We start from the raw sequence: 22,233 nt of genomic DNA, 5'->3' as shown, positions 1-22,233 counted from the left end.
GACAAACGTAATTTTAAAATGTCAGGCTTTTAACCCCCCAAAAAGTTCCATTTAAATTGATTTCTCCTCTCCACACACACATTATTCCCTTCATAGCTTAATTTAAAATAATAATAGAGAGAAGCACTTTCATTCTGTAAAAACATCCCATTTTTGAAACATCTGTCTTTCTTTCTTTGCCATTAGGTTTTGGGTTTGTTTTTTTAAGTATGAACAAATTAAAAGATGGAAAGAGTTTGGAATTTATAGGAGAAGGGTGAGGGATAGCAAAAAATTAACTGAATATATTGTAAGCATCTAACAAAGTGAAGAGTGTGCATGCAGATCAAAAATGTTCTAAAACTAACAAACTGTACACTAGTCTAAAGTAGAATATAGTTGTCAGGAGTTCTTGTCCTAAAATGCTTTTGCTGTAATAGACTTAACAATGCCAAAGGGTTCAAATATTCAGATGTATCAAACCTTCTGTACTTGCATGAGAAAGAAGAGATGGACAAACTCTTAGGGGTTTTTTTGGCATGTATGTGCATATTTCCATTTCTTTATACTATTTGTTGTTTCAATTGTGCAGGAAAATTTATGTAGTCAAAGAGGCTTATTACCCAACACAGATGGCCAAACATTTCAGATTTCCATTTCAAGCAAGATGAGACAGCAGTATGATAGGATTCATGAAACCCTAACAAGGGTAAGTATGATATTTTTATACTGGCATTTTGCTGTGTATATTAAAACATGACAGACCAGAGGTGTGTGCACTCTTTAAATTAATTTTTCACCTCGTAATATTTTTCAGAAACATGGTCCTGCTAGACTTTTAGCATCATCTGCGACTACTTTTGAACAGAGCACTAAGGCATACCACACCATGAATAAATTTCTTGGCTCCTTTATTGACCATGTATGTAGACAAACTTTATTTATAAAGCTAAATAGAATGTGAGTGAGACATAAGAGATCTACCTTTTACATTTACCTTTTGTAATAAAAGTTTAGAGACTGATCATTAGAGATCAGATGGTTACTACTGTACTGCTTTGCAGGAGGCAAAAATAAGTGTGTTGCTGTGCAACACCAACATACTTTTCACTTGATCAAGTCCCTTTTTCACATGAATTCACTGTATAATTGTTATTCCTGGGGGTAGAATTCATGGTCTGTGTAGATTTTGTTGCTTCTCTGCAGACAAATTACTTTCTGATGGAGAAACAAACTGAATCCACCAAAGCAGTTATGCGTCCCTCTCCAGCAGCATGGGAGTGTCGTTTTGGGCATCCAGAGCAACTGCTGAAAAGCAAATCACTATGGTGAATGTGGGGCAGGGGCCAGCTCAGACCCAATCCTGTTGAGCTCCACCCCACCCCTCAGCTCACCACTGTGAGCCCCATCCCCCTGTACACAGCCCTCCTCAGTCTCATCCTGGTGAGGGGCTCCTGTCCTGTGCTGGGTTCAGCTGCTTGTCCTAGCTAAGATGGAGGTGAAAGAGAAGCACATTTCCTCTGAATAGACTGGATAGGCCAAGGTCAGGTCAGATCAACCCTCAGAAACCTCCTTTGGCTCTGTACCTCCCAAATCACTCCTCGGCTGCAAAGGGAGTGGTCACTGTGCAGGGAGCTGTTCCCCATCTGCCCAACCCCACTGCATCGAGACCCCCATTCCTGCAACCAAACCTTTTCCTGCACTCAAACCCCCTCCTTGCTACACTTGAAACCATCCCCTGAGCCCACTGCACCTGGTCCCCACCTCTCTGAACCCCAAGTTGCACCTGCACTGCCACCATGCTTCAGTTCCCCACGCCCAAGTGTCCTCGCTGAGCAATCCTGATCACGTTCTGCTGAGCCCCAGGGCCTCACATTCAGAGTGCTCTCACCTCTCCTGCTGTGCCCCAACTACCTTCACCTGGAGTCCGCTGTAGAATCCCATTGCTCCGGTATACAGAGTCCCCCCAATAAGCCCCTGTACATTCAGATGCCACCTGTGCCCAGATTGCCCCACACCAGGATTCCCCCACTAGATCCTGCCTGGGCACACATGGGGTGCCTTGTGCTGTTCTGCGCAACCTAGTGAGTTGCTGGCCCTACTACTCATGAGGCACTTCTGCATCAAAAATAAAAATTCTGCACACTATTTTAAATTCTGCAAAGTTCTGCACATTTTACGTGTTAATAAATAAATATAGAGGCTCCGACCTGGATTTCAGGGGCAGGCCTGGCCTTTGCACTATCAGGTGTATCATCACCACTGAGTTGATGTCCTGTGACTGATTTGGAGGATGATCTTGCACCTCTGTGTAGCTAGCGGCTTGTGCTTCCCACTGCTATGCTGGAGCTTCCACAGCTACATATTGGCAAATAAAATGTGTCAAATTTTAAAATACTATGTGCAGAATTTTTTAAAATTTTTGGATCAGGATTCCTTCAGGAGTAAACAGAGTAAACAGTGGTCTTTAAATTCAAACTGTTGTTGTAAGTAGTCACACTCCATGTTTTTTAAAGTGCACTTCTAGACCTTTTACTCTGAGGATCCCAGAGCTGATTATTAGCAGGTTCGGTTGTGTTTTGTTTTTTTTTTATCTTGTAGGTTCATAAGGATATGGATTATATTGTCAAGGACAAGTTGCTGCTTGAACGAGTTCTTGGCATGGAGTTCATGGAACCAATGGAAAAAAGTATATTTTACAATGGTATCATCTTGATCTCTTTACTTATTACTTATTTCACTATAAATGTGCAGGTTGCTGTGCAAACACATTAAAATGGTATGCCCCTGTCCTTGAGGTTCACAGTCTAAATTGAAATTTACTACACAGTAGTGTGACGTTGAGGGTTGTGAAGGTACGGGAGATGATGCTGTGCATTAGCCAGAGTGACAGTGCCTTCAGATCATGAGCATTGTGCTTTAGTGGCATGCCTTTATAATGTTTCAGTCTTAGATAAGCAAAGGGTTGCTGCCTGGAGCTGTGTACATGTTTGCTCAGTACTCTTTATGACTTGGCATCTTGGTCTGATGCTCACATTGAAGGGGTGGGCAGTCCAACCATCTGGCCAGTAGTCCTTGTTTAATTGGAATGCCTTTCTGCAGAGTTGGTGGTTGTATTGCTTGTTAAACTCCCTGAAGTGGGGAATTTGCAAAAGCCATTTTCTGAAGTAAAAGCAAGTTTATTCATCAAGAACTATTGTTCTTCTTCGAGTGGTCCCTGTGGGTGCTCCACAGTAGGTGTCGGGCTCACCCCGGCGCTGCAGATCGGAAATTTCCAGCAGTCTCCGTCAGGTCGCGCATGCGCCGATGCGCGTCGGTCCTTCGCGCGCTTTTGGTCACGTGCACGATCTGGTCCCCGCCAGTTCCTTCTCAACCGCCAACGGCTGCAGACGGAATCTGCTCCGGCTCCAACGCCTGAGAAAGATAAAACTGTGTTTCCTTACTGTTAATAGTTATTAGTTGATAGTTTAGTTATTACCGTTGAAGTTGTTTGTGTTAGAGGTGTATATAGTTTAAAAAAAAAAAAAAAAAAGAGAGAGAGAGAGAAGAACAGAGGCGGCCGCCTCAGGCAGGTCTGCTATCTTAAGGCCGCGAACGTTGTCTGTTCCAGGACTGACTAGATGTTAAGTGCTCTATTAACATTCAAAGACTTAAATGCTGGGCAATGTCTTCGCCAGGGTTTAAGAAATGTGAGTCATGCCGTGAGGCCATGCCTGCCTCAGATGGGCATAGCAAGTGTATTCGTTGCCTCGGGGAGACCCACATTCCACAAAAGTGTCCTCATTGCTCTAATCTTACAGCTAGAGCCCGAAAGGACAGGGAAATGAGGCTGAAGATGATTCTATTTGATAAGGCCCTCCAACCTGGACCATCAGAGAAGCCCCACAAAGAGGGGCCCTCAGGGTCGCACAAGAGGAAGGCAACTTCCCTAACCTCCTCTGTGCAAAAGAAGAAGAAGCTCTCCCCAGCTCAATCCCCACTGGTGACATCCACTAGCGGGACGAGCGGAGCACAGGGCCCTGACCCATTGGCCACTCATAGTGGGAAGACCGCGGCGACACAGCTGTGCAAGGGCCTCCGACCATTAAGCAGTCGGCACCGAGGGCCCCGCAGGCGCCGGAATCGGCAGCACCGAGCATCGCGGCACCGACGGCACCAGAACAAGGGTACCCAAGACAGGGCCCAACGGTGCCAGAGGAAACTACCTGCCCAGCACCGTGCACAGCGGCACCAAGCGTGGCGCCGACTACGGTGCCGAGGTCCCTGGCACCGGAGGGGGCGGCACCTGCTACTCAGGAACGGGGAAAAGCAAAGGCCAAAACCCGGCACCGCAGCCCATCTCTGGACGTCATCACGTTGCCATTATAACCTAGCTCCCCGCCCCCAGGCCCCGAGATACTCCAGGCAGCAACTCCAACAGCCTGCTTCAGACCTCCATCCCTGTTTCTTCAACCACCATCCCCCTGGCTCAGACAACTTTCACCAACCTCCAGCAGGGATCCCTATGAATACTAACACAGAGCATCTCCGCCATTGTCAACATCATCTTGGAGGTCACGCCCTTCTAGGCACCATATGTACACATTCCGGTTGTGCTCCAGATCTCCATCACCAGGCCCTTGCCCCTGTTGTTATGGCCGTCCTTACCATACTGAACACCGGCACAAGGGGCCCAGATCTGCGGGTAGATCCCCATCCACACCTCGCCAACACCCCTTCACACAGTCTCACTCTGTGGGAAGATCACAGCTTTCCCAGCCGGAAAGTGGTCCAAAGGCCCTGGATCCCCCTCCTGAACCCTCAAAAGAGCAAGCATACGAACAGAGTTAGGAACCTGAGGAATTAGAGAAGGTATATCATAGCGATGCCTCCTCGTCCTCCCCACATGAGGCGGTTGTCCCCAGGGATATCTCTCCCCCGGATGACCTTAAGCAATTCCAAGAACTGTTCAAGAGGGCAGCACAAACAGGACATTCCAATAGCAGAGGTGCAGGAAAAACATCATAAACTCCTGAAAAACTTGAGACCCCCAGCTTCATCCAAGATCGCCATCCCACTAGATGAAGCGATTATGGAATCAGCCACCAATATATGGTAGACTCTGGCCTCCATCCCACCCACGAATAAGAGGACGGATAAGAAATACATTGTTCCAGCCAAATGCATGGAATCCTTGTTTAGCCATCCCCAGCTGAATTCCCTGGTGGTCGAATCATTACAGCATAGAGCCAAGACACCCCAATATAAGTCAGGAGGGTCAGATAAAGATGCGAGGAAATTAGACCTATTCGGCAGGAAAGTCTATTCCTCCTCTACCTTACTACTGCGAATGGCAAATTATGCCGCACACCTGTCAAACCACAACTTCAACAATTATTCCAGACTTACCTCCCTCATGGATTTCCTTCCAGAGGACAAGAAACCGGTTCTGAAAGCAATTGTCCAGGAGGGCTACACAGCCTCACGAGCAGGAGTTCAGATTGCCCTGGATGTGGCGGACACGGCAGCACGTTCCACAGCCACAGCAATGGTAATGCATAGGGAATCATGCCTCCAGACGTCGGGTATTCCCAGAGATCTGCAAACAAAAATTGTAGATCTTCCATTTGATAGACAAAGGTTATTTGCAGATTCAACCAACTTGGTCCTACACTCCAGCAAGGACTCGAGAGCCACACTTAGGACCCTGGGTATATACACCCCCCTGTACAGGAGGAAGAAGTTTTACCCACAGCAAAGGCATTACACTTATCAACCACAGCACACACAATATCAACGGGGTTATGACCGGGGCGCCACCAACAGCAGCAGCAGTATAGGGCCCCCAGACGTCGCCCCCAGCAGGGTCGTGCACCCTCCAGGCAAGCCCTGAGACAGCAAGTTTGACGGGTATGTCGAGGACTGCAAGATCAAGACCATCTCTCAATTGCAATCTCAGCACGTTTTACCATCGGCTCAAACCATTCTGTTCTCAATGGCGAAACGTCACTGCAGACAGATGGGTACTGGAGATTATAGCCACAGGATACATGATCCCCTTCCAATCACTACCACCACCGAAACTTCCCACCAGGTCCTGTTTCAAGGACCCCTCTCACGAGACAAGGTTAAAACAGGAGGTAGACCATCTCATGTTTTTGGGGCGGTGGAGAGAGTACCAGAACATTTCCAAGGCAAAGGCTTCTACTCACAATACTTCCTAACAGAGAAGAAGACAGGAGGCTGGAGGCCAATCCTGGATTTAAGGGCCCTCAACCTGCATTTGCACAAACAGCATTTCAGGATGACTACAATTGCCTCCATAATCACGGCACTGGATGATGGAGACTGGTTTGCAGCCCTCGACTTACAGGACGTGTATTTTCATATAACAATTCACCCAGCACACAGACGTTTTCTCCGATTCACAGTAGGCAGGGAGCATTTCCAATACAGAATTCTTCCATGCGGTCTCTCTTAGGCGCCCAGAGTTTTTACCAAAACGCTGGCGGTAGTATCAGCTTACCTACACAGGCAGGGTGTCTTCATTTTTCCATATCTAGACAACTGCCTACTGAAAGGGGTTTCGAAGGCAGAGGTCCTACGCATGATACGCGTCACTACAAACACATTCGCCTCATTGGGCCTAGTTATCAACCTTTCGAAATCAAAGACCGAGCCCACGCAAAATATAGAGTTTATAGGGGCACGCATAGACTCTATTACATCAAGAGTATACCTGCCTGATGCCCATTTCCGCGCCATCAAATCCCTGGTACAAGTAATGACGTACAGCCCCACAGTGCCAATCCTAATGTCTACAGCTGTTGGGACACATGGCGACCACCACGTTTGTGGTACAGAATGCCAGGCTGTATATGCGAGGCCTGCAGCATTGGTTGGCGAGCGTTTACAAACCAATAGTCCATACCATCCACAGGGCAGTATTGCCCACAATGGAGGTACGAAGGTCACTGGCATGGTGGGCAGATCCCAAGGACTTGCTAGTAGGGGTGCCCTTCCACCAACCACAAATTACGATTTTTCTTACGACAGACGCATCCCACATAAGATGGGGAGCGCACATCGAAAACAAAGTAACTCAAGGGCTATGTTCCCCCTCAGAAAAGACACTGCACATAAACATACTAGAGCTCAGAGCAGTATTCAATGCATGCAGACGTTTTCGAAAATACCTGCACGGCAAAGTAGTCGGGATAAATACCGACAACACCTCCACTATGTTTTATATCAACCGACAAGGAGGGGCCAGATCTCGTGCGCTCTGCGCGGAGGCGGTCCGGTTGTGGAACTGGTGTATTGTCAGCAATATAACCCTAAAAGCCTCATACTTACCAGGTGTCCACAACGTGAAGGTGGACCAACTCAGCAGACGCTTTGCACTCACGCACGAGTGGCAGATCTGTTCCGATCTGCTCCGACAAGTGTTTCACAAATGGGGGTTTCCCCAAATCGATTTGTTTGCCACTCACAACAACAAGAAATGCCCTCAGTACTGCTCCAGAGCAGGCATAGGACAGGGATCCTTGGGGGACATCTTCATGGTGCCATGGAAGGGCCCTCTACTCTACGCGTTCCCTCCCACAACACTCATCCACAAGGTTTTAGAGAAAGCCAAAAGGGAGAGAGCACACATGATACTCATAGTCCCAACCTGGGACCGACAGCAATGGTTCCCTCTGCTTCTGCGCATGTCATGCTGCCCACCACTCCCCCTCCCAGTAGTGCCGGGCCTTCTCACGCAGGCTCAGGGGTCCATAGTGCACCCACATCCTCAAGGACTCCACCTACAGGCGTGGCTAATCCATGGCTCAGCGCCTTAGAGAGCCCATGTTCGGAGGGAGTGAAACAAGTTTTGGAGTTCAGTCAAAGGAATTCAACTAGAAGGACTCGCGCAGAAGTGGAAACGATTTATCTCCTGGTGCTCTTTTAAGCAGTTAGCTCCTTTGGACATCCCTATAACTGTAATTCTAGAATACCTGCTGGAGCGAAAACGAGACTGGCTCTCCCTATCCTCACTAAAGGTCTATCTCACAGCCATATCAGCATTTCAACACAAAGAGGAAGGGCCAACCATACTCGCCCATCCTATCGTCACTCGGTTCCTAAAGGGGCTGGCAAACCTGTACCCCCCTCGGAAACTGCTACCACCGTCATGCAGCTTGGACTTGGTCCTCCACACGCTGTCGGGACCACCCTTCAAACCATTGGCCACGGTACCCCTCCGGTTACTTACCATGAAGACAACCTTCCTTCTCGCAATTACGTCAGCCCGTAGGGTGAGCGAACTTGCAGCAATAATGGCAACGCCGCCCTGCACAGTATTCTCAAAGGAAGCGGTGATCTTACGATTACACCCAGCCTTCGTTCCAAAGGTTTCCTCAGAGTTCCACATTAACGAACCAATAGTATTGCCCTCATTTTATCGTAAGCCTCACAACTCCAGCAAGGAGGTGCGGCTGCACCTACTAGATGTCAGGCGGGCCTTGGCCTTTTACATAGACAGAACTAAGCTCTTCCAGAAAACGGACAGACTCCTGGTGTCCCTCGCACCCAGGTCGAAAGAGGAAGGCCTGTCCTCACAAAGGATTTCAAATCACATCGTATCCTGCATAAGACTGCGTTATGAGCTTCATAAGACCCCTCTGCTAGTTCCGCCCAGGGCTCACTCCACCAGAGTGATGGCGGCATCAATGGCCTTCTTCAAGGGAATCGCGCTAAGAGACATCTGCAGAGCGGCGACTTGGTCATCTTACGACACCTTCGCCAAGCATTATGCCATGCACCGGGTGTTTGATGAGGATACATGCCTGTCGACAGCAGTCCTTTCAAGGGCAAGCTGCACATAAATCGGGTACCCACCTCCTTAATTGGGGTCACTGCTGGGTAGTCACCTACTGTGGAGCACCCATGGGGACCACTTGAAGAAGAAAGAGAAGTTACTCACCTGTGTTGTAACGATGGTTCTTCGAGATGTGTCCCTGTGGGTGCTCCACTACCCACCCATTCCTCCCCACTTCAGAGCTCTGTTTCGTGTTTTTCAGAAGCATCCTGGGTGGTCGGTCAAGGAACTGGTGGGGACTGGATCGTGCACGTGACCGATAGCACGCAAAGGACCGACGTGCAACGGCGCATGCGCAACCCGATGGAGGCTGCTGGAAATTTCCAATCTGCGGTGCCGGGGCGAGCCCGACACCTACTGTGGAGCACCCATGGGGACACATCTCGAAGAACCATCGTTACTACACAGGTGAGTAACTTCTCTTTACTTAAGACTGTTGCCTTTACATATTTGCAATATCCACTCACCTCCCCATCTTTCTTGAAGTTCAGTTTCCTTAGGACTCCAGGATTTAGTGGAAGGACATGAGGAGGATGAGTCTGCACAGCTTTCATTATAGCTTCTCCAGTGCTGGATTAACTCTTCTGGGGCCTGGAGCTATTAGATTTTGTGAGGTCCCCTAGGCTCTGGGGGCGGGACTAAAAATGAGGTGTTCAGAATACAGGAAGGAGCTGTTAATTGAGGCACAGTTAGGTGTGGCAGGGGGTGAGGGCTGTGGGGCTGGAGGTGAGGTATTTTGCATGCAAGAGAAGACTCCAGACTGGGAGGAAGCGGGTTTGGAGTACAGGAGGGGGTCAGGCTAAGAGACTGAGGTGTGGATGTGGGTGGGAGGAAGTTCAAGGCTGGGGCAGGATCTGGATAGGAGTTAGTTTGCTAGGTAGGGCTCAGAGCTGGGGCAAAAGGTTGAGGCCTGGGGCACTTACCTGGGGTAGCTTCCCATTGGTACAGCAGTCCCAGAGGGAGGGGCAGGTGGTTCTGTGTGCTGATGTATGGTCCTATGCAGGCACTGCCCCTTGCAGCTCCTATTGGCCTCGGTTCCCAACCAATGGGAGTTACAGGGCAGAGCCTGCAGGCAAGTGTGGCGGGGCTTGCAGCTCCAGCCCAGCTGTGAGGGAAGGTTAGGGTGCTAACCACACACAGTGTAAGTTGTGTTTGGGCCTTGTTTGGCAAGTTCTTGAGAGAAGAAAATGGAGATACTCCTTGAAATGTGTCAAGGTGCAGCCTAGTGATATTCACCATAAGATATATGTAAATTGGCTAATCATTGGGAACCAAATTAGACGTGTACTTCCTTGAAGCTGTGGAAAAATTGGGGGATGATATCTCTTCTCCAGTTACTTATAGTCAAGTAGATCTGTTACTGGATTTTATGCTTCCTGGGCAAAATGTGTTCTGATCTTTTTATATTCTTTCTTTTTCTTTACTATGTGTATACATTCATGTTTCTCTGTAGGGAATGTTACCTATTGATAAAAGACAACAAAGAGGATAAATGATCTAAACTTGAAAACACACTATATTAAAACAAAGAGATCACTCTGGCTTGAAAACTAAATGAGGAGACGTAATTAAAGACCTCCTGTTGCTGAGGTCCTGATTCAGCAAAGTATTTAAATACATTTAATTACTTTGCTGAATTAGAGCTGGAGACAGTACTGACTTGAGCTGTGACAAGTAACTTGAATGTAGATAGGCATAAAAATGGCTCATTTCACTGACCATCTGGTTCAGACTTTCAGATTAGTTGCTTGTAGTTGTGAATGCAACACATCTGTTTTTGAAAATTTGGCACTTGGTCAGGAAAGTGATGTAAGATTATTTTTAAAAGCTGTGCTCTTTGGTTGAGAACAACATCATGATTATGCTTCTGTGGTGTGTTTCCTTCTTAGTTTCCATTATTTTTTTTATCAGTTATGTTGTATAATCTTAGAAGACATGCTGATCTGTATTAAAGAACTTTACAAATTATTATTACAGAAATTCAGATTTAATTTATATATTTGCAACAAATTATTTTCTTTCTATAGATGAAGGACATTCTTTTAGCGATGTTCTCTTTTACGGCAACGAGGCCACGCTTCTTATCTTTGACATCCTGTTTTTCTCTGTTGTGGATTTGGCTTCCCAAAGTTTTGTCCTAGCAGCTGTTCTCACATATTTACAACAGGAGGTAAATTTGCATTTTTAAACCTGGTATTTTAAAAGTAACTTGGTGTATCTAATATATGTATTTAACAGGATGTATTCACAGGAAACTATACTACAAAACTGTTTTTAAGAATACTGGATTTTCTCATAAACTAAGAAAAGATTTATGACTCCCCTAATAAAGTACACTGTGTGTTTTATGTACCATGTCTGTATAAGACACAAATAAGTGTCCCCCCACCCCCCAAAAAAGAAGAGAAAAACCCACACTGTAAACAGAGCAATGAAAATTAATCAGAGTCCCAACGTAGCTAATACTGAGGCTTTGAAAGGGGCATAAGGGAGTTAAGTGCCCAAATCCTGTGAAATCTAATGAGCTGAGCACCTAGGTCTCTTATGCTCCTCTCGGAAATCTCCAACATAAGTGCATTTCCATGAATGGGTACTTTCTTCCTCTTTCTGCTTCACACAATTCCATATGTGATAAATTTGATCATGTTTATAAATGTTACCAGTTGTAAAGATTTTTGGAATATATGATATAAACTGTTTTAAAATATGAATGTAAAGTTTTGATGTAATAAGTACAAAAGTCATAAATATTTGTGGGTTTCAGTCTGTTTCTTATAAGGGAAGGGATGCTACAAATATAATTAAAGGATTCTTATTGTGGACATGATAACAAATTGCTTGATTCTCCACACTTACAATATCGTTAGTGTGACAGAAAGGCAATCCAGGTCATTCATTATTACCATTATTGTGACCACAGCTTACAGGTTTTTAAAGGCCCTTAACTCAGACTCTTAACTATTGAGATGTAATAATATCTGTCCTTTATTTGAAATCAAATGTTAAGGAAGCCTAGTGTTAGTACAGGAGCCTGCCTATTGAAGTTGTACTGTTGTGGAAAGTCCCAACATTTGATGCAGTACATAATTGATTAATTACTTTATATCATGTACAGAAAATGAATTATTTAAAATGGTTCTCCCTTTGTTAAGAAATGTGTTCAATTTTATTATTTTTAGATTTTTAGATTTATTCGTAATACTGCTGGGCAGAAGAATTTGGCATCCAAAACTTTGGTGGATGAAAGATTTCTTATTTAATTGACTCAAAAGATGAAATATGTTGCAGAGGACCTAATCATGGAATTAAATAGTCATAAACTACAGATTAGTCTGCAGTCCTGTGTAAATGTTAATGTAAATATTTTGACTTTGTCTTTTTATATTATGTGCTAGAAAGTTGTGTTTTTGTATAACTTGCAAATGTTTTCGTCCTATGCATAGTAAAACATATGTCTTGAAGGGAAAGGTACATTATGCCAAGACAGAAGTTAAGCTGAGTATTGTCATTAACACGTGATAAAATCCAGTTACTGCCTTCAGTGAGGATATGTGCCATTTCTTTTTAGATCATTTCAGTGCTTCTGCTGCTGGGTGGGGTCATGGCTTTTTTTCATATGTATATGTATTTCCAAAGTAGCTTAAAGAAATTATCCCTTATTTTTAGAATTTACCATAAAATACAATATTCATCAAATATATTTCAGGTTCACCACAACTAAGGAACTGCCCTGAATTCCTAACTAGTATTTAAACAATATTTTAAAAACCTTTGAGGACTCAGTAGTAGAATCTCTGACTTACCTGAAATAACTTTCAACAGGAAAGTTTAAACTATGATTGCTGATGCTGTATAATCGTATTAGCCCAAATTTGAGGTTTGTTGGATTTCATTGGGGCAGCATTGCTTTTTTTCCTCCTGCATTAATTGCACGTAACATGGCACATATGTGTTTGAATATTTGCTAATCTCACAGCCATAGAACTCTGTGGCACTTCGAATAGGGCAAAGGATGGAGATGCAGGAGGTCTAGGTGGTGTTCCTGATCTGTGGAATTAATGTGACCTTGAGCAAGACACTTAACTGCTCTGTGCTGGTTTTCATGTCAGTGAAATTGATGTACTCATACTTTTTTAAACTTCTTTGTGGTGCTCTGTGGATGGAAAAGGGCTTCTGCAAATGCTTGTTCTTGTATTATTGTGTTACTATGTTCCTCGATTATCCTTTTTTCTGACATCATTACCTCATAATTTAACATAGTGACCATAGCCACATAAGCTGCTTCAGCTATTGGAATGTAATCAGATGAATAGTTGTTGAAATGCTACTTTCCAAGGGTTCAGGAAAATTTTCAAAGACCCAAAGGGCAGATGAGAACCTAATTGCCAATTGTGCCTTTCAAAAGCCTCCCTGCTAGCATGTTTTAAAATAATATTCATTTTTCAGTAAATGCTTACTCCTCCACATGGTGTCACTGTTTCCTAGCCAGGCCACATGTCTTAAGATAACTGAGCAGGGAACATGCATCAGCAAAAAACATAAAGACCCAGTTCAGAAAAGCATCTGTATTTCAGAAGAGCACTTAAGTCCCATCTAAGACAATGGGATGTAAGCAGATGTTTAAAATTAAACATGTGTATCTAACCCAGGGCCAACATATATCTGTATTATATCTGAGGTACATAAATGGGAAGATGTCTTTCACGGTGCCACATCATGTTTTTAAGTTATTGTTAACATAGATTTAAGTCTCACAGCCATTACAGATTGAGTATGTTTGCTTTTGGTTTGCAAAAACAAATGCTGCTTTCCAGTTCAAAATAGTTACCATGAACTGATTAAAAAATTATGACTCTCCTGAGGTCACAGAGTAGTTAAATGGGATAATCTGAGGTACTGATTTTCATTGGGACCTCCATTTCTTTGCATGCAGCTCATTGCAAGCATACATCTCCATGCATACTTTCTGTGCGGTAACACCTGTCCACACAGATAACTGATACTAATACTGTATGTGTGCACACAGTATTTACTTCATTTATGCACATTTTTTCATAAAGAGTTTAAGTGTTAAATATTTCAGTACCTGTGTGAACAAGTGTTAGTTCACAAAACTGTTTGATGCTGCAGACAAATAGGAGGCCATAGCCTGGAAGTCAGGTACAATAAATAGAGCTCACTGTAACTCGGTCCATTGTTGTGGCAGCTTTGAAGCCTGGTTCTCCTCTGAATAGTGACTGTATAAATGACATTGTGGTGTTTGCTCTCAATTATTTCTTAATTAAATGTGCTCTCTTGCAAAGTATAAAGTTATTTTTTTTCTACCTTCCAACTCTGCAAATTGAGCCTTTTGCTATGTTATGTATGCGTCATGGCAAGTAAGAAAAGTTCTGCAAAGCAAATTTGTGCTCTCATAAGACCTTTGCAGCCCCATTTCCTTGAATGCCTTTTCATGCATATAACTTAACAAAGCTTAATGAACAATTCTGTTGCTGAGGTACAAGATGGTCTGTAATCTTCTAGCTCACTGAGTCTTGATTACTACAAGAGTGACCTTAGGCTGACAAGTAAGAAAAGCTCTAAGAACTAATTTGTCATTTTTTTACTAAAATGAGGGAAAATCCATGCTATGCAGATCTATTATGTAAGCCAGTGCTGGTTTTGTATAGTCACTTTTCCGAGTAGAACCACTCTTTAAACATAACTTCTCTAAAATATTTTCATGTGTTGTTTACTTGAATAAATTTCAATTCTGATACCTCTTAAGGCATCAGACACCAATGGCCTTGAGCCCATGGTTGTTGATGATGATGATGATGATACCTCTTAACTTGTACTTCATAAACTTAGTCAGTTAAGATTTATTACGGTAGTATAGTTTGGAAATAATTCAGTGAATAGATACTGCCTATCAGTGTTTGTATGTATCACACAGTGGGTCACAACTCAGGTGCACAGTGAAGCATCTAATAAGTGTGTTCTTTCAGTGTTAATGTACTTACAATAAAGTTAACTTTTTATATAATTTCTGAAGTCGTGGTGTGTTTTTTATATGATAAATTTGGTTTGTAAATTAGCACTACTTTTTTTTTCCCAATACTTCTATCGCATTTTATAGACAGTAACATTAGTTTTAAGGGAGTCTTTAGGTACCAGTAGCACCAGACCTTCAATGGATGTGTTGCCTAGCATTTTTTTTTCCTTTGTAATTGGCTCTGAGTGACCAGGTTAAAAGAGCTGTTCGAAGAAAACTTGTCTGAGTGAGGGGATGGATGTGTGTTCTCTTCACAATTTAGTTTTGACCTGAACACCTCTCTTTTACTAGGAAATAAACTTTTCCCTTTCAGTCTTCCTAAAAGATCGGTTTTTCTTTGAAAAGCAGCTTCCACTCATTTTTTATTAATTGTGAGAATGAATTCACAAGAGACATTGATAACTTAAATACCACTTCTGGTGCATAGTAAGAGTGAGGCAGCCATGTTAGTCTATATTCTAAAAAAAACAGCATTCATGTGGCACTCTAATAAATTATTTTGTTAGTCTTTAAAGTGCTACATGACTGCTAGTTTGTTTTGTTAGAATACAGACTAACACGGCTACTTCTCTCTTACCATGCACTAAAAGTGGTATTTAAGTTACCAGTGTAACCCCTCCGATCAAACCCCATGCAAGCGGTTTGTTACCAATGTAACACACTACTGCAGTTGCCAAGTTGAAAGAACCATGTGCAAGGTTAAAAGCTTGTCTCTCTCACCAACAGAAGATGGTCCAATAAAAGATGTTATTTCACCCACTTCTCGTGGTGTCAGTTGAGAGACGCAGTTCTGAAATAATTGCAGATAATGAGGGAACTGAATTGTTCTTACCTTCCTGCTTCATTGTGGCTGTGTGAAAAGCATCAGTTGCACTTTGCTTTCATGTTGGTGGACATTTGTTTAAGAATAACACTTGTTTGAATTTTCCAATTACATATTTTACTAATTAATTCCAGAAGATCTTTTTCGTATTTAGTTAGCTCAGGAGTTGGCAACCAAAATAGCAAGAAGAGCCATTTTTTTTCAAATTCAGTTAAAAAAAAAAACAAAAAAAAAACTCAAGAGCTGCAATGCATGTGAATACAAGATGGTCCTTAATAAATAACATCAAACCATACTTTCTGTAAATCCTGTTTTAAGAACGGCACACACATAATGATTCGTAATGCAATACATTTTTACTGCAGTACATTCACAAACTTTTTATGTACTCTGTTTCCTCACTCTTTACATGTGTGTATTTGTACCACTCGCTTCCTGACTTTCTCTCCAGAACCTTTTCTTTCTGGAGGACGCTAGATTCAGAACAGTTTTGTTTTTTTTTTTAAATCACTGTACAGCTAATCTGGTACTTTGATAAAGCACTCTTTTATGTAGGAATGTACAGTTCGGAAGCCAGTTTGGAAAGCTGTGAGCTGCGTATCGCATGACCACTGCATCCATGCCCCCACAGGGACGACCCTGTGCAGTAGCATGCCGTTGATGGCAGGCACAACCTGCATGGGAAGGAGGGCATGTGTTCTTGTAAGGGTGTGATGGGATGTGCCCGGACCCCTCCCCGTGCCCCAAGCTGCCAAGGGTCCCCCTTGCCCCAGGGCCCCCTCCATGTGGTGGGTATGTGCCCCAAGCATGCCTTATCTGCATGGTGACAGCCCTGATGGTGGCCTTGCCAACCCTGAATTGGTGCCCCATTGGCTGGTAACTGTCCAGGGTGGCCAGCTTCTAGAAGGCAATGGCCACCCGTTTTTCAAGGCAAAGGGCGGGCCACATGGGAGTGTCCTGGTGTCTCAGGGCTGGGGTGAGTCAGTGGCAGAGCTCTTGGAAGGTCCGCCTGCTCGTGCAGAAACACCCACCTGGTGTTGTCCCAGTCTCCCAGCACCAGCTGCTCCCACCAGTTTGTGCTGCTGGGGTGGCTCCAGAGGCAGTGGGGTTGGGGGGAGGGAGGTTGCCAACAGGATTCCAGTTCAAGTGGTTCCAGAGCCCCAGTGGGGGGGAATCACGCCCAGAAGGAGGTGGAGGGCAGCCATGACCACCATGGTGAGGTGGCCAAGCATGGCATCAAGGATGGTTGTCCATGGTGACTGTCTTCCAGGCATCTTTGGGCTCTGTGGAGCTTGTGACAGCTCTGCAGGCCTCAGCATGTGCAGGGTGAGGGTGTTTGGGAGGAGTTGTTCAAGGGAGCGGCTGGCTGCAGGGCCCCAAAGGGCTTGTCCACCATGCAACCCCATCCGTGGTGTTTCTTGGCCCATTCTTTCAAAAGTGCACCGGTAGCTGCGTGGACACAGTCTTGCGAAAGAGCAGATCTCAGTCTCGCTCTGCTTTTTGTGTGTAGATGCATGCTTTCAAAAGGCGATCTTCCAAAGGGTGTCTTTCAAAAGCACACTGTAGTGCAGATGTTGCCTTGATGATTACCTGTTCTGTTCATTCCTTTGGAACATCTGGTATTGGCCACTGCTGAAAGAGAGGAAACTGAGCTAAATTGACTTTTGATCTGACTGAGCAGGGCTGTTCATGTGGTGTTCTTTATAAGATTCTACTTCAGAAAATACACACGCAAAGGAACTTAAGTAGATGCTTTTCTAGTAGCCCTCACACCTCTCTCTGAGGAAAGAAGGTAAGTTCTTGGGATGTAAGAGAGGCTTTGCAAAACTGTGTTCTACAATAGTTACTTGAAGTCAGTTGTGACCTCATGGAATGATGTTTCTAGTTTCTGAGAGTGAGGGATTCATTATATAGAGCAAGTACAGGAAGTCAGCTAGTACAGCTTTGGGGAGCTGAAAATGACTGTACTGAATGTCTTTCTTGACACTGATTGGAGTTCTTTCTGCAAAAAATGCATTTTATCTAATTTTAAAAATCTTTGGTTTTCCTTCAGAAATGGTAAGTGAGATGTTTACTGTAGCCCTTCAAGCCAAAAATTGCACTATTTCCTGTCACTGGCAAACATATGAGCGTGTTTTCAGCTGTTCTAATCATTGTTTCACTGCCATCAACTTCTGTTCCTGTGAGCTGGCAAATGTCAAAGTACCCATCATCTAGTATGTCAGGGGGCTGGAGCTTTTATAGTTCAACCAGGGCTCTGTCACTCATGTGTCATATTCTCTAAAAGAATCTGGCAGAAAAAGAGAAGTGGGAAATTGCACATATATTCCAATAACTTGTGCTCAAATATAAGACCAGAAGTTTCAAGGTGGTAATGTGCCTTTACATTTCCTGGAATAAATTTATCATGAGATTTTGCTTTATGAAAATCTCTAATTGTATGAAGATATATATGTATAGCAACATCATTAGTAACATTATAATCCTACTAGTCTGTAGTTATAAGAACATTTCTATTTCAAAGGCTGGATTATGTCAAACACTGTGAACTCTAAATATACCATGTGTTTTTCTTATTTTACTAGCTTGTTTTCTGCATATTAGCTATTGCAGTATAAATGTTTGGCAGCAGATGGCAGTAAACGTATGGTGAATGTACTATATACTATCATAAAATCATAGAAGAGTAGGACTGGAAGGGACATTGAGAGGCCATCGAGTCCAGCCCCCTGCCCTTATGGCAGGACCAAGCACTTTCTAGACCATCCCTGAAAGCCATCTATCTAACCTCTTCTTAAATATCTCCAGTGATGGAGATTCTACCACCTCCCTTGCCAATTCGTTCCACTGTTTGATCACCCTGACAGTTAGGAACTTTTTCCTAAGGTCCAACCTGAATCTCCCCTGCTGCAATTTAAGTCCATTGCCTCTTGCTCTATCCTCAGAGGCAAGGAAGAACAAGTTCCCTCCGTCTGCCTTATGACATCCTTTTAGATACCTGAAAACTGCTATCACATCCCCCCCCCGCCTCAATCTTCTCTTTTCCAAACTAAACAAGCCCAATTCTTTCAGCCTTTCTTCATAGGTCATGTTCTCTAGACCTTTGATCATTCTCATTGCTCTCCTCTGGACCCTCTCCAATTTCTCCACATCCTTCCTGAACTGCGGTGCCCAGAACTGGAGTTCAACCTGTTTCAGAATGTTCAACCTTGGTTTCAGAAAGGTTTACTCTCTACTTTTTCATATTGATTTTAATCTTATTTTTGAATCTCAGCACAGTACAGACTCAGCCCCGAATCTTTGAAGTTGGAGAATACTTATGTTGGCAACATGCTTCTATTGAATACTGTCTACTCTCTGGAAGTTCAACATTAATAATGATAGTTCCCATTACGGATATAGTTGTTTCAGGGCTTTTGTTATAGTCTCATGTTTTTAGTTCATAATCCCTGAAAATTTTTCAGGTCAGATTTTTTTTTTTTAAGCAGTACCTTGCTGTGTTTGCATTCTAGAAAGGAAAACACGAAATTTCCCATTTTTATTTATTTATTGTTTTATTATTTCATACAGTTTTTTCACACTTAAAAATAATCTAAATTGCCACAATTAGAAGTGCTCCAAATAACTTATCTCAAATCTGTTATAAATGTTCATTAGTAACTTTAATGTTAAAAATGAGTATCATATATAGCATCAGCACTGAGATCGTAGGTATTATCAAATTAGGGTAAAAATACTGCCTATGGAAAGACTTCAATGCAGAAATTAATTCTGGGGTACAGAACAAGTTGGCAGACTATCTCAATGGGTCATTAAATAGCCACACATGAGCCATATGCCTCAATGTACTAAACTAAGCCTTCCAGCTGTAGAGTTTTTCATAAATAGATCTCATTCAAGAGATCATGAGATTCTCCTGAAGATAATGGGGAAACAGGCTTCAGTGATATTGTTAGCTTCAGCTTGGCCCCACCAACACTGAAATATCTCTACCTAAGATGTCCATGGAAGCCCCAGTTATCTTACCACTCCTCCTGGATTTAATGCTAAGGATCACAGCACCTGAACTTTTGAGTCATTCATGGCTTGGAAGATCCATGTCTGAAATCCATTGGAGCTCTTCTGCTCAGGCCAGGCTAGACGAGTCTTCCTTTTCAATAGGAAACCTTACACTATGGCTTCCTATGACAAGAAATTTTCCATCTGGATGGTGCAAAACTGTCTTTCCCCAGCACTCACTTCTATACCACTTTCCACTTCAAACTGTAGGGGCTGTCCATGTCATCAATAAGAGTTCATTTGGCCACCATCTCTGCTTCAGTCCAGGCTTAGAGGGCGGGTCAGTCTTTGCCAACCTATGGTCATTTGCGGAAAAGTCTCAACAGGCTACATCCACATGTGGCAACTGGTCCCAGCCTGGGACCTCAGTCTTGTCCTTTCCAAATTAATGAGGCTGCCTTTTGAACCGGTGGCAACTTGTCCCCTCCTTTATACCCCTCCTACAAGGTGGCATTTCTGGTAGTGATAACCTCAGACAGGATTTTGTCTCGGCTCAAGGCTCTAATATTGGAGCCTCTCTACACTATGTTCCAAAAGCACAAGGTTCAGCACAGGCCACATCCAGCTTTCCTCCCAAAAGTTGACTCCCAATTTCACATCAACCAAGACATCTACCTCCCAGGCGACGTCTACTCTAGCGCACTACATCAAAGTAGCCTATTTCAAAGTAAGAACATCGAAATAGACTACTTCCACGCATATCAGCTACACGTTCTCCAGGGCTGGTGCCGACGATGTTCAACGTCAAAGTAGCAATGGGGAACTATCATAAAATCATAGGAGCTGCCCCAGAAGGAAATGTGGAGCATCCACACGCACAAGCATTCTCCATTGAAATAGGGAGCCAACAAAGACTGTGGACGGGGTCACAGGCTGGACTAGCCCTTCTGGGGCAAGAGCAACAGCTCCCTTAAAGGACCCCTCCCAGAAATATTCGGCCTGCGCAACACGAGGTCCACAGAGCCGACAACCAGTTGCAGACCCTGTGCACAGAACATGGACCCCCCAGCTGCAGCAGCAGCAGCAGCCAGAAGACCTGGGCTAAGGGCTGCTGCATGCGGTGACCACAGAGCCCTGCAGGGGCTGGACAGAGTGTTTCTCAACCCCTCAGCTGATGGCCGCCATGGAGGACCCCCCATTTCGATGTAACGGGATGTGGATCATCTACACATGCCCTACTTGGATGTTGAACATTGAAGTAGGGTGCTATTCCCATCTTCAGATAGGAATAGTGATTTCGATTCTCGCCGCCTAACATCTATTCCAACATCAAAATAGCACACGGCACGTGTAGACGCGATGGGTGCTATTTCGACGTTGTGCCAGCTACTTCAAAGTAGCCGGCTAGTGTAGACGCACCCCCAGTGTTCTAAGACGCAAGTGGCAAGGAGCAGAGGCTTCATTCGTGGAATGTCCTCAGAGCACTAGCCTTTTACATTGAAAGAACAAAACCATTCTAACATGTAGCAAAAACTAGTTTTATTATTGAATTATTTAATAAGAGCAAAAAGGGATCCCTTAGCAGCCATGTTTGGAAACAGGGCTTGATATGTGAAGGCAATATAAAAAGTGAACTATTACACAGCTTTATGTGGCAAGTAATTTGATTTAAAAAATTCAGAAGAAAGTGCAAAGGGAAAATTGACTTCTGTAAAAGTACGGTTTATCTCTGATTCTTCCCCAGAAGTAAATTACATTAACTATCGGTTACTCTGCCATATCTGTAGCACTGGGGAATGTGGTGGTGGTGGTGGTGGTTTGTGTGATCAGCTCAGTCTCTGTACAAGCTGAACCTCTGAAATCCAGGACTGGAATATCCATGGTCCAGTAGAGAGAGAGAGAGAGAGAGCACCCTGGCTGCCAGGAGTGGGGGCCAGCTGGGGAGTCCAGCAGCTGGGAGCCCAGCAGGAGCTGGACAGTTGCCACCTGAGCCAGTCTGGTGGGGGCTGTGGAGCCAGGCTGGTGGGGGCTGCGAAGCCAGTGGCTGGCAGCCAAGAAGCCGAGCCACTGGCCCGGAAGCTGATAACTGGGAGTCAACCAATGGCCTGGAGGGGAGCCTGGGATGGGGCTGGTGGACAGCAAGGCAGCATTAACCTACCCTGGTTCAGAACCATTCAGGTGCCAGACAAGAGAGGTCCAACCTGTACTGTATTTTTCATTTGGCTTATCATTATATTCTCCTAAGGTGCCTGTAATTCCATTATATCATTTCTCTGTGTCATTTTTTTGAGGCTGCTAAGGAAAAAAAAAAGGGGTCTAGCCCTTGTTGCTATTGAAAATAGGGTGACAAAATTGATTAAAAACAATTTACTTGAGTAATCTCAATCTCAATGTTGATGTGCTACTATAAGCCATGTCTACACGTGCACACTACTTCGAAGTAGCAGCACTAACTTCGAAATAGCGCCCGTCACGGCTACACGCGTCGGGCGCTATTTCGAAGTTAACTTCGACATTAGGCAGCAAGACGTCGAAGTTGCTATCCTCATCAGGAGA

At 44.1% G+C, this 22,233-nt stretch overlaps 1 protein-coding gene across 1 annotated transcript in view; it reads left to right on the top strand.

Moving 5' to 3' along the window:
- The window catches only part of TMEM67 (transmembrane protein 67), a 68,744-nt gene extending 53,904 nt beyond the window's left edge, over positions 1–14,840 (top strand). Inside the window, exons 24-28 of the mRNA XM_074986941.1 lie at positions 572–688; positions 797–901; positions 2,581–2,683; positions 10,849–10,991; positions 12,001–14,840. Of these exons, the coding sequence (XP_074843042.1) occupies positions 572–688; positions 797–901; positions 2,581–2,683; positions 10,849–10,991; positions 12,001–12,081 (549 nt within the window). The 3' untranslated portion in view covers positions 12,082–14,840. The remainder of the gene's footprint in view (positions 1–571; positions 689–796; positions 902–2,580; positions 2,684–10,848; positions 10,992–12,000) is intronic.
- The last annotated feature ends 7,393 nt before the right edge of the window (positions 14,841–22,233 follow it).

Source organism: Carettochelys insculpta, chromosome 2 (assembly GCF_033958435.1).
Source record: "Carettochelys insculpta isolate YL-2023 chromosome 2, ASM3395843v1, whole genome shotgun sequence".
Taxonomy (NCBI): Eukaryota; Metazoa; Chordata; order Testudines; family Carettochelyidae; genus Carettochelys; species Carettochelys insculpta.
This window is presented reverse-complemented; position numbering and strand designations above follow the sequence as displayed.